The sequence below is a fragment of the Rousettus aegyptiacus genome, unplaced genomic scaffold (assembly GCF_014176215.1).
Source record: "Rousettus aegyptiacus isolate mRouAeg1 unplaced genomic scaffold, mRouAeg1.p scaffold_m13_p_2, whole genome shotgun sequence".
Taxonomy (NCBI): domain Eukaryota; kingdom Metazoa; phylum Chordata; class Mammalia; order Chiroptera; family Pteropodidae; genus Rousettus; species Rousettus aegyptiacus.
Genome location: NW_023416295.1, coordinates 10112138 through 10127310, shown reverse-complemented (window position 1 = coordinate 10127310; position 15173 = coordinate 10112138). Strand labels below are relative to the sequence as shown.

At 38.1% G+C, this 15173-nt stretch overlaps 1 protein-coding gene across 1 annotated transcript; it reads right to left on the bottom strand.

Moving 5' to 3' along the window:
• Window positions 1–7240: 7240 nt before the first annotated feature.
• Window positions 7241–14679, bottom strand: LOC107499067 (putative coiled-coil domain-containing protein 195). Its single transcript, XM_016122885.2, has 3 exons — window positions 14418–14679; window positions 9889–10135; window positions 7241–7364 (listed from the first exon to the last, which is right to left on the bottom strand). Exons 1-3 carry the CDS (start codon window positions 14677–14679, stop codon window positions 7241–7243), a joined length of 633 nt encoding a protein of 210 aa, XP_015978371.2.
• Between the last annotated feature and the right edge of the window lie 494 nt (window positions 14680–15173).

The following is a 15173-nucleotide window of genomic DNA, read 5'->3' as shown; positions in this document are numbered from 1 at the left end:
CCACAGGCTAGCATTTTATCCTTCTTCTCATACTTGCATTTTTTAAAAAATGGCTTTTATTTTCTTTGTTAAAATAGATGTATGCCAACTTATTTTTTCTTCTGAAAATTATATTCAATATTTTTAGACATAAACTGTTTCTACTAGGATTTTAAAAAAAGCTCTAATGAGATTGTTTCTTTTCTCTCCAGAGATTTCTATATGTTATGTAAACAGTCATTTCTTATGAAGGTTTCATATTTTGTTTTTCTCTTTCCAAGGAGAAGGCTAGTATCACCTACTTATTCCTTTCTTCTTCCTTTCAACTTCATTCTCACATTGGGTCCTTAGCTCGTGGAGTAAGATCTGCGTAGTGAGGAAATTCAAGTAGATAGATGCCTCTTAAACTATCTCTCAATCCCCAGACAAGACAGCTCATAAAAAACTATATTGTATCAAAGGGGCCTGGAGAGATTGATGTTACCTTTAAGAATATAAAGGAAGCAGAATTGGTTGTCTCCATCATATCTCCATTTAATTCACCAAAATAGCTCCCATAGAAAGTTGATGGATTCTGGAAGTTGGCTGTGGACCATGGCAAGCAAGATAAGCTATCTTTGCTAGAACTGATTAATATGACTTCGGGTATATGATATGTGGCTATTGATCTGGTAAACACATTCTTTTGGAATTCAATTGGAAAAGAAGATCAGAAATAATTTTCATTCACATAAAAGAGATAAGAACACACATTTATAGGTTTGTTCCAGGGTGATGTCAACCCTTCTGCTCTCTGTCATAATACAGTTGGAAGAAAACTGCCGTGCTTTAAGGTCTATGATGGGCTGAATAATACCTCTCTTCCCACTAATGGTCACATTTTGTGGGTGTGATTAACTTAAAGATTTGAGATGGAGAGTTTATTCTAAACTATCTGGGTGGGGCCATGTAATCACAAGGGAAGGCAATAAAGAGAGAGAGAGAGAGAGAGAGAGAGAGAGAGAGAGAGAGAGAGAGAGAGACAGAAGGAGAGAAGGAGAGAAATTTGAAGATACTTCTCTGATGGCTCTAAAGGGAGTCAGGAGACATGAAGCAAGAAATGCAGAAAAATCTGGAAAAAGCAAGGGAATGAATTCTCCCCTAGAGCCTCCAGAAGCAACACAGCCCTGACAACTAATTGATTTTAGGATATCTGACCTCTAGAACTGTAAGATAACACATTTGTGTAGTTTTAAGGCACTAATTTTGTGGTAATTTGTTCTGAAAATAATAGGATACCAATAAAAATTTCCCAGAGAATATCAGAGTGACGGCAGGAGATAGGGTGATTTCAGGGGTCGGTGAATTCAGCACTTAATGACATATTCATGGTCCTAGATTCTTTACAATATTTCCCTTTGACATTCTCGGGGTGGTTTTTGCATTTGCTTTCAGGCTAATCTCCTCATGGTGATAAGGTTGCTGTTTTGGTTCCAAGCATCACATCTCACACCTCATTATTCAGTCAAGGAGAGAGAATGATCTTTGCGATTATTTTCTGTTTTTAGGAGGAACGCTTTCTCAAAACTACAGAAGACTTTTGACCTGTATGTCCACCATTCTTTGTATTGACCTTGAGGCCAAGATAGCTGAAGGAAACATTGCAAAGAGTTGTGTGGATATTGAGATATGATGTTGACCAGGTAAGTGAACTTTGATGTCTGAATGTTCTTGTCATGTTTGATAAGAATGAGAGTTGACATTCAGGAGAGTCTGCCCCAGCTGGAGTGTTTGTTGAGAAGATGTGCATTTATTAAATATTTGGAGACACAGTTAATAAAGCATCTTGCATAGAGTGTCTTAGGATTCCAAACAAAACTTAATTCAACCCAAGTGCTTCTCTTATCAGTGAGTAGCTGTGAAAATGGCCATTAACCAAAAGGCTTGTAATCTTCTTTGGAAAGCTCTGAATGCAGACTGCCTTCTAAAAAAACCAAAATGTACTTATTTGCCTGTAACAAATACTTTCTCAAAGTGATTTTTGCTCTATAAATAGATTCCATTAACCTATTCCATTTATTATCCCATTCAGTTAATTACACTCCTTTTTGTCCTGAGGTCTTGCTGAGCAGGAGAATGATGTCATGGTCCACTGGCACAAGGTAGTCTGTGTAGAAATTTGCCTAGAAATCTTCACAAGAACAGTAGCAGCTTCATCAGCATTTCCACCCCAGCTCAGTGGCTCTGGAATTGACCGTCCCTTGTAGGGGAGGTCCCTTGTCATCCTTCGATGCAACTGATGAGAAATGGCTTGGAGTTCACTAAAACTTTTTGAAGTTGCACCAGTCTCCAAACAAGGAATGAACTCTTTTAGAAGGTAGACTTCAAACATAATATTTCTTATGAGAAAGAACGTTGGGGTCATGCTCAGTCTTACCTACTATATAAATTCTCTGTACTACCAAACAGTGACAAGAGAGCTGAGCTCATCAAGGATTGATGTGTAGAGTCATGGAAAGGGCACTGGACTGTGAGTCAGGAGAAATGGTTTCTAGGCTTATTGTGCCACTTACTTCCTGTGCAGGGCTGGGAGTTGGAATGAATCTCTACTTAACTTTTCCTTGTAGGCAAAGACCATATTATGGTACTCCTCCTCCTCCTCCTATTACTATTACTATTGTTTCTTGAGTGCTTCCTGGGTGCTAAGTATTCTAGTAGATGTTTCACTAGCTCATGAAATCTTTACATGCCAGAGAATGTCAGTATATCTACATATTACAGAGGAGGAGACTGAGGCTTAAAGAGACCCCCGCAACCTTGCCTAAGCTCATATGGGCCTGCAGGAGTAAAGGCCCAGGGCTGTCTGATTTCAGGCCTGTGCACATTCTTCCTCAAGGTCTGTGACAAGCAGTGTTAGCTTTAGCAAACCCTCACCTTTACAACAGTGATTCCCAACCTGGCTTGTACACTGGAATCACTGAGGGAGTGTACTTTAAAGAGTACAGAGGCTGAGGTCCATCTCCATGGGATACCATAACTTGTCTAAAGTGTAGCCTGGGCAGGAGGATTTTTAATGCTCTCCAGTGTATCGTATTTTGCAATCAGATCGAGAACCACTGCTTCACATGAAGTTCCAGGGGTCGGGAAGAGACGACTGGGAAGACTGCTCCAGTGTTTGGAGGGCGGGCTTTCCTTGGAATGGCCTCTTGAAGACATCTTTTACATTTTAGATTCTTGCTCTGGGACTGAGCTTGAATGCAGGTCTAGAAATGTCAAGCACTTGGGAAGGGAAATGAGTAAATATTTAGGAGGAACACTTGAATGAGTTGGTGTAGGACAGGTCTGATGCTTTGGGTGTTTCTTTGGTAAGAGATGAGGGAGTGTCTGTGTGTGAGGAAGGGCAGGTTTCCACCCAGCCAATCCAGACAAAACCATGACCAAAAGGCAGTGGCAGAGATGAAAAAGACTACAGTTTAGTGGCAATATAGACTCACCCACGCAGTAGATGAGATGATATAGTAAGGAAGAGACTAATTGGCTTATTCTTTGGACACGCATTTAACTGTCACATGTGACCATGGCCATTTAGCAAATTGCTTTTTCTGGTGCACTAAATGGCATAGCGCCTGAGCCAAAGAGTTATTTGCTTCTGAGCTGTCCATTCACTCTCACCGTCTTCAACGCCGAACGTGTTTCTTGTATTAAAGAAAGAGGATTGTGAGGCAAAATAGAATTTCAATAATCAAGAATCTGGGTGTTTCATTGAGTGAAGTTTTCTCCTACTTAGAAAATCTTGCTTGCTCCCCTATCTTTCTATCAGGAGTGAGTTTCTGGTTTGAAGGAACACTGTGTGAATTAAAAATCCTCAGATTAAGGGGGAAAGGAAAGAAAAAGGATGAGGCTTGGGACTTATTGTGTGGAATTAGGGACAATTTTCATGAGTAAAATTATGACTAATAATTGTGCTTCCTAAAAAAAAGGGATGCTGTATTTCTAACAAATGTGGGTATGTGTATGGCCTTCAAAAATGGTGTTGAGCAGTTGGCAGAATAAATTTTTTTAAATCATTTGTAGAAATAGACTTTTAATTTCTCCTCAGATTCAGACTTCTCAAGTGTAAGAATTTTGAAGTGACTGCAAGAGGAGAAATTCTAGTAAAAGAAAAAGGAAAAATGAGAGTTATTTCTTGAATATACACCCGAGTGTCACAGAGAATTATCTTTTAATAAAACCTGGATGGGAACAAGTTTAATCTCTCTCTGAGTTCAGGGTAAATTGTGTTTCAAGTTCAACTATTCAAAGGACTTTTAATAATGTCAGACTATTAAGTATGTATGTATGAGATTGGATAAATTCAGTCTTTCTTTTCTCACATTTTAGAAAACTAATGTGAGTGCATTAGTGTAGTCATGAAATATTTTGACTATTTTGTGGCACTAATAATAAAGGCAGAAATCAAAAGAGAATTAAAGGTGTCCCAGGTCTTTTATTCCTGTATAAGAAAGAAGATTCTCTGATTACATGCTTTTTCAAACACAGTTTGAATAAATGACTATTTCCCTGCATCAATATTTAAAAATTAAGTGTCGCTTCAGGCAGCAGAACTCAGTCTCTTAACGAAGGAGTATGAATAGACATTTTTTGGGGGGCTATGTTCGGTCTTATTCACTATATAAATTCTCTGTAGCCACTGAACAGCAACAAGAGGGCTGAGTTTGTCAAGCGTAGAAGTGTGGTCTGGACCGTAAGTCAGTAGACATGTACAATAACTGCATACTCCTCTCCCGGATTGTTTTGTCTGTTTCGTCGTTTCTTTACAAGTTCAAGTTCTGTGGATTCTCTCCCCCGCCCCTCCACCCCATAATCAGTACACGCTACTATATTTTGCTTGTTATTTTAGTGGCGAAACTATCAAGGTTAATGATTGCACCTGCCAAGCTTCATCAAGCATCCTCAGATCTATTTTCTAGAGGATAAACTAGAATTTGGACCCAGGAATAAAATGAACTTCGTAGTGTTTCACGTTCGTTTCTGTTCACAGCCATCGTTTTGGTTAAGTTTATTCTAGGTTCGCAGCTTCAGGAGTCGAAGTGGCTCAAGGCAATGGGAGCAGACAGAATCGTGAGGCTAGAAAAACTGCCAGCACTTGCCCCGTGGTTCTGAACACATCGTTTAAGTCTTCCTTTGTTTCTATATGTACATTGTTAAAGGGAATTTGCAGAAGCCCGTGTTTATGAAAGCAAATAGCTCTGGCAGACATTAGAGTGCTTTAGTAATAGATCGATGCAGTTGTTAACCTATGGCTTTTGTAACCCACAGTTATTAATTTGTGACATTATTGGTAGTATTGATGACCATTAAGAATTCATCAAGGGGTGCTTTCCTCTTCCTATTTTTTCCTTTTCTCCTTTACAGGTAAAGCACATGACTCTGAATGCTAGGCAGGTGTCTTGCTGTCCATCTATTTTTATCTGGTGACCAATCAATTTAACCAAGAGAAAATCAAAAGCTAGAAAGAAATAAAAGCTAGAACTTTCACATATAAATTTTTATCAATTCAACACCTTAATTTGAAAGTAGGCGTAAGTTGGGAGCCTAGGTTTTGAATGGAACAAAATAATGTCTTGTATTTGTGTAGTGCCACACACATGATCTCATTTGATCCTTAGGTACCCTGGACATTGAGAATGTAGAGATCATCTTCACTTAATTGAGAATGCCTCAAATTACAAACATTTTAAATTTAATGACTGGCTTAGGGCAGCAAATTCAGAGGGCAGCACAGAACTCTCCTATGAATGCTACACTCATGTAACTGTTAATTCAGTTCAGATTACAGAACATGTATGAAACGCCAGTCACATACTACTCAGTGAGCTTGGTATTGGGGGGTAATTTGTCATTTTAACCTTACCAGTTATGAAATTGTAATTTGGGTTGCTTTCATTTATTGCTCCCCCCCCCACTTAGAAAATGTTTCTTTTAACTGATGTTAATGCAAAATTCTCCATTTTGTAAATATGCAGAGAATATAATTGTACATAAACCGAAAATGCCAGTAATCTCATTGGTTAATTATCTACTGGGTGTGCATCTCTATTTCCAGATGAATGTGTCTTTAAATCTCATTTGTATCTTTTCCCTCTGGTTGTAACCTTGCCCTATTGTACATCTGTTATAATGTTGAGAATATTTTAATCTTAAATGAATATCATAAATAAATGAAGCGTTTGACCCATCATGTGGCATTTACCTTGGAGGATTCGTCGATTCATCTATTTTCCTTTTAGGAGTCTACCAATGGCCATTAAAATTCTTAGAAATGGATTGGATTATTCCTACTCTTTCCTTGTTTCAATTGCTTCCACTTCAACTTGGTGGCAGATTTGGGGAGCCCTGGGCTATATTTCTTAGTATTTATAATGGCAGATCACAAGCATAACTGTATAGCAGAAATCATCCCTGAAAGACTTGTTTCAAATGTGAATTTCTGGTCTTCTCTCCCAAGCTCTCCAGCCAATTCAGTTAGCCCAAGGATCTGCATTTTAACACTCTGGATATTTTATTAAATTTTTTTTAAAAGGGTGTTGGTGTTAGAACATGACTGCCATAAACCAAGAATGGGAGAAGTTCTCTTGACTAGAAGTTCAGGAATTGAGGGAGTTCTGAGATTTCTATTATCCTGAACCTTTTTTTCTCTCTTTCCAACCAGATTTAGTGTCTGCCATTAGCCAGCCCACGGTTGCACTTAGCCCACAACGTGCACTGTGAGTTGACTGTCTTTGAGCTCACATGCCAGGGACACAGGATATTATTAAAAGACCAAATGAGCTAGTATCAGTGTAATGTCGACACACAATTCCCTAATAAGGCTAATCATTATAGCTTCCATACCACTAATAATAAATAGAACTTTCCCCTTAGATTTGTTATAGTTTGACCTGGAAAGTGACACTTACAACACTGTTTTCCAATGCCATGACACAGATACTGAACACTTAGCACACAATTTAATTGATTCGCATTTAATTGCTCACATACTGCATAGAGACTGCAAAAGCTGCTGTACAGACGGCGACATTAGTAGTCAACATAAAGCAATCGCTTCCGTTTCTTGGCCAAGTCCATAGACAAGTCCACCAACCCGATGCCGAGAACTTCGTGTGTCTCAATGGGCATCTTGCCAGAGCTCCTTGCAGGGGTGGACGCTGACCCAGCAAGGCCTTGGTGTTTCCATCTCTTGGGAATGAACTCTTTCTTAAATTTCACCGCCCCACACATCCTATTCTGCAATGGTACTTAGCTGGCTTGTGGTCTGATTTGGTGAGTATTTCAAAGAACTTGAATTTTGCGGATATGAAGATGTATCCATGGGTAATAGGAAACTGACTGTCTTTATCTTGTCCCTAAAGAAAGCAGAGTAAGGAGAAGATAAATACGTCTTTTTTGGTGAGCTTTTTAAATAGAGAACATTTTTTCCCAAGCCACCTAATACTGGCTAAAGTCTTAAAACTTCATTTTACATATATCATAATATTTTCTTTTTGTTTAGTTGCTCAACGATAATGCAAGACTCTATATGTTGGGATTGGCCTTTTAACTAAGCCCAGTGAAGGATATTGATAAAACTGAAATTCGAAACATTGAGGGAGGGCCCGTACGCATGAGGATCGCGAGTGTAATGTCTAAAGTGGAAGAATATCATGCTGCCTCGGGCAGCGTCTTTTCCCATCCAAGCTCTTTAGTTGAAATGAAGCAGAAATGTGAGGCAATTATTTCATAATCCAGATCAATTTGTAGTTGCGGACTTTGAAGTAAATGAATATCTATCATGTCTGAACAATAAAGGGAGAGAACAGTGACAGCATTGACCCAGTGTGATCTGAGCGATTCTGTCTTTTCATTTTGTCCACGTCTCCTTGTCTTTCTGACAGTGGTGCATAGAATTTTGACATGAACCAGGATAAGCTGCTCCCAGGAATAAGTCTAAAAAGTAGTGTTAAAAATTATTGCCTTTTCTGAATTTCTCTCTGTCTCTCTGTCTCTGTCTCTTTCTGTCTCTCTCTCTCTCTGTTTCTCTCTCTCGTTAAATAAGGCCGTAATTTCAGTGAATGACATTCAGTGGCCTATGTGAAGGGGAGCACAGTGGCTCCCTTCCTTGAGAGAAAGGCCAGTGGTTCCATATATTGGGATCAATAGAATAATAGGCACTCACTTCACCTTCTCATTTGTTCTTCACAGAAACAATAAGGTAAGTGTTACTACGATTCCCTTTTCACAGAAGAGCAAACTGGCGTAAGACAGACAAATAAGTTTTTCATGGCCGTGTTGTTGGCACATGATGGAGGTGGGATTTTAGCCCTCTGGTTCCACAGGCTGCCTTTGTTATAAGTAAGGAGAGTATATATTTATGTTAATTTTTCTGTTTTTTTTTTTCTGTCAGTAAAATGAATAAAATAGCATTTGTCATTTTAATTTGTCTATAAGGACCCTTTCCTTTAATCTTTTCAACAGTCTGAGATGATTTTTTTTCTTAAATGTAGGAAGATTGGATTTCTATATCAAAATTTAGGAAAAATTAAAGTCCTATCTCTAGTTTCTGGAGAGCATTGGTTCTTAGAAATATTAATATTGGCATTATTCTGTAAAATACTTTTTTGGTACAATAGTGAAAAGTTCACAAGCAAATCAGTCTGATGTCTGATTCAAAAGCCAGTTCAAAGAAATTAGTCACCATAAATCTTTATAAAATTAGTCACCATAAATCTTTATAAAATTCTTTGAAAGCTACTAGAAAGTAAATAAATTTATAAAAAAAATTAGAGGAATAATGTAATGATATGTTCCTCTACTAGTTAATCCTTAAGTAAGTAAAGGACAAAATAAAAAAGGACTGAAAATATACATGCTTAAATCCTACTCAACAGTTCTCTGTATCTACTGCATTATATGCCAACTCAGCTGTTGATTTTTAGCCATTACTAACTTTCTTGTTTTAATGCAATCCTAAAATTGGCTCAATTTTTCAAATTAAAGTAGACTCAAATTAGAGATGGATCATGTTCTAATAGTTTATTTGTTGGGAACTTGGCAGTTAGAAAATGTTTTGCTTCAGAAAAATAATCCATTATAAACATTGGGTAGGTTCCCAAACTATCATAGAAAATAATATAAATTGGAATGAGAAAATTGATACTACTATATTTCTCAATTAGCATTATAGGACTGTGAGAATGTAATGATTTAAGTGCCAAAACTAAAACATTATAAAACATGCGCTGTGTAATTTCAAACTGCGTGGACACATAAGCCTGGAAAGATACCCATTAAAATCTGAATGATGGTTTTGTTCATGTAGTGGGAATATGGAAGATTTTCCTTTTTATTCCTTTTGCTTCGAATATTGCATTTATATTTTGTAATTTGTAATTTTTTTTTTACAATGAACATTTTTTTTAAAATATAACTATATATGTGTGCCACAAAAAGCCCATTAAGTCACCTTCCTCCACAAGAACATTTCTCAGTTCTGTGTCCAATTCCTAAGGGACCTGTGTCTTCTCCTTGAGATACTTTATCGTAGGGGTCAGGTGACTGTGTGTCTTTGTCGTTGAATGAAAATTTCAAACACGATGTTTTGTTTTTGCTAACTCTTATCTAGCTTAGAGTATGATCACTGATTCTTGGTGAGTAAGTAAAGAGTAAATGTTTCTCACTTGTTAGAGACATTTTTTAGAGAGTGTGATTTGACCTCAAATAAATTTGTTCCTTTTGATTCTTGAAATGGACATAGGTAGGTTAGAAATTATTTTGGCCTAATAGCCTATATGTTTTTCCTCCACCAAATAAGAGTTTGCTCATTCAGGAGAATGTTTCAATAGCCATCACAGCACAGACCTGTAAATCAGTTGGAGGCTGAGAGCACATTACCTGCAGCCAAAAACATGCTCAGGAAAGCCTGTTTGGCTGAAACTATTGCTGGTAAAAGAATTGTCTGCAAACATTTTTTCTTCACTGTCTTGCTTCTTGATTGAAGAACATGCCAGTGATTTAAGCGTTCCTTGAGCTTCTGGAATTCCACCGTTTGGTTGTCTTTTTTCAGCTTTCCAGGGATCATTTGCAGCAAATGAATGAATTGATGAGGAAACGGAATAACGTCTAACAATCATGGTATTGCCTGTATGGGAGACACAAAATTTGAGTTTAAAAATTCTACTTTTAATGATGTTCACAAATGAAAAATTATGTCGATAGTAGTTAGTTGAAACTAACTAAACAAAACTATTTTTATTTTATTTTTTCACAAAAGACTTTAATTCTCTGATGTATTGGCAAACAATTGAGTTCCAACCACATGCCAGGCACTTTGTTAAGGGACGACGCGGTAGTGAACGGCACAAAGCTCTTTCCTGCACAGAGTTTACCCTCTTGTGTGGCAGACAATATACGAAAATTCAGATAGCGATAGATTCTAGGAAGAAAAATAAGGCTGACGAGAGCCAGGGGACAGAGGTAGGGGAGGGAGCAGGTCTGAAAGCTGTTTCGATAGTGTGGCCAAGCAGAGCTTTCTGAAAACACAGCACTGAACAGATACTTTGAGACACAGAAAGACAGTAAAACAAAACTTTAAAGTGGGAAGAACATGGACTTCGAGAGATGCCAGTTCTGAATGGCTTCTCACTGCTGCTTCCAGAAGAACCTGCCTATCCGCAGTCTCTCATAGTCTGAATGGCCACAGGTGATTGAACTGGCTGCTGCTAATGGGCCTATAACTGTGTGTCTGGGTTTTAGTTGGGACAGTCATCATAAGGAAGCATGTTGAATGAATGAGAGTAGAAAGCGAAGTAGGCACGTGGAAAGGAGCAAAGATGCCTTGCGTGGGAAACTGGCGTGCTGCGAAGAGAGACAGAGAGATTAGTGGCCTTAGTTTCCGAGGGCTTCCAATTCAATTTTTGTCCATAAGTGCCTTTCAATAAACTCTTTTCTCGAGGTTAATCAAATCTTTGTTCCTTGTCACTAAAGCACCTTGATCACAAGAGCTTTATTTCAAAGAGTCTTGGCTTGTTTGAATCTCAGCTCTGACGCTGCTCTGACTGACCTGGAGCCTGTCATTCAACCTCTACTAAGACATGTAGTTATTCCCCTGGTGCTAACGACACTGACTTCATGGGTCGGTTTTCATTTTCTGGAGGATTTAATCAATGGTTGTCAAATCTTTATTCTTTCTCGTCACAGCTTTGCCATTAACAAGCATGGAAGTGTAAGAAAGCCTTGCCTTCAGTTTAGGTTTTGAGATACCAGACGCACGATTATTTTTTATTTATATTTGATGCTCACATCTGCAGAACAGAGACAACAAATTTTTACGGCCACAGCAAAAAGTGGAAACTGCCCTGGCTTTTCATAGTTTGGAAGAGCAGAAAATCAAATTTTAGGCAGGAGGCTGGGGAGAGTTTAAGTTCAAATCTGTCTGAAGTGATTAACTGCAAATATTATTCATAAACTATCTTGAAATATTTTCTTTGGCCATATATAGCTTCAATAATTATCTAAAAGCAAGTTTTATGACTATTGACAAACATAAAAGTTTTTATTGAAAAAGATTGTAAAAGTATCTCTTTATACCAAATGGTAAAAAAATGCAACAGAGGGAATTATGCTGATGACAGCAAAGTTAAGTTTATTCCTATTTGGAATCTATGTTCCAGCTTGACTGGTTAGCAACTAGGCTCTTTGTTCATCTCCCTGAGGTCACAGAATCGTCTGTATCTGTTAGTTTCTCACCAATAAAAGGGAAAGGATATTTAACACAGCATCACGAAGTCATTAGCACAATTTCAAAGTTTCCTGCCAAATGCAATTTAATTGCACCAAAGGATATGAGTAGATTGAACAGAATCGGAAGTCTAGCAATGTTGCGGCTTCCCTGCAATGAGCGTGTTTTTTTTGTTTGTTTGTTTCTTTGTTTGTTTTTGTTTGTTTTTTTAATCTTCCTTGTAGCAAATTACCTCTTTCCTAATAGACCTCAAATGAAGATGCACAGAGTAGGAGGGATGAGAGCAACATCCTTGAAAGTGCTGGTTGGATTTCATATCCACAAATGCTTGCACACGATTACAGGTGTTTCCATGAGGATTTATCCAACAAAGAGCCATTCCGAGCAGGTGCTCCGTACTCTCGTTATAACAGATGTATATAGTCACCATGCAGCTGTGTCCCTGGGCTATAGCATAGCACTGTATCCTCAGCCGAATGAGGAGAAAGAAAGCAGGTTTCACTGCTCATCAAATCTCATTTCTACACATATCTCAGAACCAAGAGAAGAGCTTTTCAGTTCCGAGTGATTCGCTTCCAGGTCTTCTTTAATTGTTCCCTTTCCTAAAGTGAGACTCACACTTCTGATTTCACATTGTTCCTCCTCAAAAAATAGGTTCATATTATTCTGTTTTCAAAAGAGAATTGGACAAGTTGCTTAATCTCTCAGGATCTTATATCCTCAACTGTAAAATAAGGTGATGATCTCTAAAGTACCCTTCCTGTATCAGATTTCTATGATTCAGTTGCAAGTATGACTTTTGACTGTTATTGCATATCTTATTAAAACTTCTAATAACTTATACTCAAGTTGAATAATAATATTTTTATCATAAAATAATATTTATCTTTAGTATCTAATGATAATAAGACAACTACTAACAAGTAACTCATGCTGAGTCTTACTCATGCTATCTCATTTAATCCTCTTAACAGCCCTTAACAGCCCTATGAAATAGATGGATTCTATCACTACCCGCATTTTAGAGATGAGGAGAGGGATCATAAAAGCATGTTACAGTCATAGAATCACAGAATTTTACAGCTGGAATAGGCTTTGAAAGGTGTCTGATCCAATCTATTCATTTTCACACAAGGATGCTAAGATCAGAAATTTTTATGTGACCTACCCAGCATTGACCAACTATTACAAAACTGGGACTACAAACCATGCTCAGGTCAATCATATAAGGCACAGGTAAATAGCACAGATACACTAAGACCCAACTTACTTTCTCATTAAGATAAACATCACAGAAAATAGATTTGAAGGAGTGTTGTTTACCTCTGGAGTAAGGCAGTGGTTTCCAACAGGAGGACATTTAGTCCTCCAGATGACACTTGGAAGGTCTGAAGACATTTTTGATGGTCATGACTGGAGCGGGAGAGAGGCAGGTACTATGGGCATCTACTGTTTGGAAGCCAGGAAAGCTGCTAAACATCCTGCAATGTCCAAGACAGACCACTACTGTACAGAATTATTCAGTTTGAAATGTTGAGAGTGCAGAGGTTAAGAAACCCTAGAATAAGGATATATTACAAATGTCCATTTTTTTTTCCCCCAGGAGTTCAGATCTCTTTTCAGGCTATGCTTTCAGTTTTATTAAATCACCAGCAGAAAGAACAACTCAGATCAAGAGTTGTGCTTGTCAAAAAGGGAAAAGACCTTGATTTGAATCTGTTCCCAGTTTCGAAATAATAGGACCCCATCCTAGAGAGAGTCCTGTGTAACAGAGAAAAGCAGCTGGTAAATATGACATGTTCCACTGCCAAGTTATTCAGAACCTCTAAATGGCATTGCCTGAAGCCTTTGACAGATGATATTAAGAGCTTTGAGTATTTAATTATGTACATCAATTTTCCTTGAATACGCTGTGTGTAGGCAAGCGCTGACAATTTGAATGTAGGATGCACTTTTCTGCTCTGCTGATTTCTGACTTCATGTATAGTCTTCACAGTCAAAATTATTTCCAATCAAAGCTGAGAGATTTAATTTATAGAATACATTAGACATTGACCCTACATTTAAAGTCTTTAACTTGTAGAGTAGTTTGAATTATGTACGATATCAATTCGTATAGGACAATGCAGTTCTTTGTAAAACATGACTAAGCAGCAAGATCTGCCGTTTGTTTTGTCTTTGCCAAGTACTATACTGAGTGCTTGGTCTATTACGGCACAAAGGTTAAAGATGAATCAAGTGGCTAATGAGTGACCAATCACTGGAAACTATATTTGTTTGGCTCTTACATCCTTACGCTTAACTATTGTGCTATATCTTTCTAGCTTAATAAATGAGCGTGCCATTTAGCATAAATCCCTTCAGTGTTCTATTATGTAGCATTTAAATGTTTGAAGTCAAGGAGAAAAAGAAGTTGTTTTTTAATGTGACTGAGTTCTGTAAATCTGTCATTCTTATCTTACCAGAAATATCTGGAAATAGTTTTAACATTGTCAAAATATGTGGCTTAAGGATGCTAAGGAAAATTTTTCCTCTGAATTCAAAATTAATCTACCAAATAGAAATAGGATGGAACTCGCCACTGTTAACACCAAATTACAGTTATGTGAGAAGCATGTACCTACTATTTAGGATATATTTGCAAGGATGGGCACAGCCCAGAAAAGCAGTGGACTTTCTTTACCTTGGTGTTCCTGCGTGGCTGGTGCCGAATCAGTGGAAATACTGCCATGAAGTGTTGCTAGAGATTGCCCATGTGCTTTTTCGAGGGTACAAAGTTCTGTGACTTCCCCTTCCCTTTCATCTCCTGACTGTTCCCTTGAGCCAGGAGTTCTCTGACTGCTCGAAGTCAGCTTCATCCGGAGGGCTTGATTCTCTTTCTCCAGCTTGTTGATCTCTGCCCGCATCTCCTGGATAACTCTCGTGAGCTGGACATTAGCTTCCATTGCCCCTCCTCAGGTCGCTCTGGTTTGCTCCTCTGGGGAGACAGGCCAACTTATAAGCTCAATGCACCATCTACTCAGTGGGACTGGGTGATCCCGCCCTTAAACCTGCCTGAACAATAGATGCCCTTCTTCTCTGCTGCCATCTTTCAGCACCTGGGGAGTTAGGCTGTCAAGGGAGGTAAAAGGTTTCCATGACTTATTAATTCTGGGTTTTGTTTTTCAGAACAGAGCTTTTCTTTGTATTTTGCATTTCATATCAATCCACAGTTTTAGGATATTGCTTTGTGTTTGAAGCGAACGCTCCAAAAATATCCAGTGAGGAACAGAGTTTCTTGTTTCTGTCGTGAACTTGTCACCCTATCAAGCACTCAGTTTTTCCTCTATTGGTACTTCTGGGATCAAATGTTGTGTAGAATCACCAGCTGTCACAAGTACACCAAAACTGGCATGTAAGAATTATGCCTCATCTGCTCTGTAAACTATGTTATAATTCT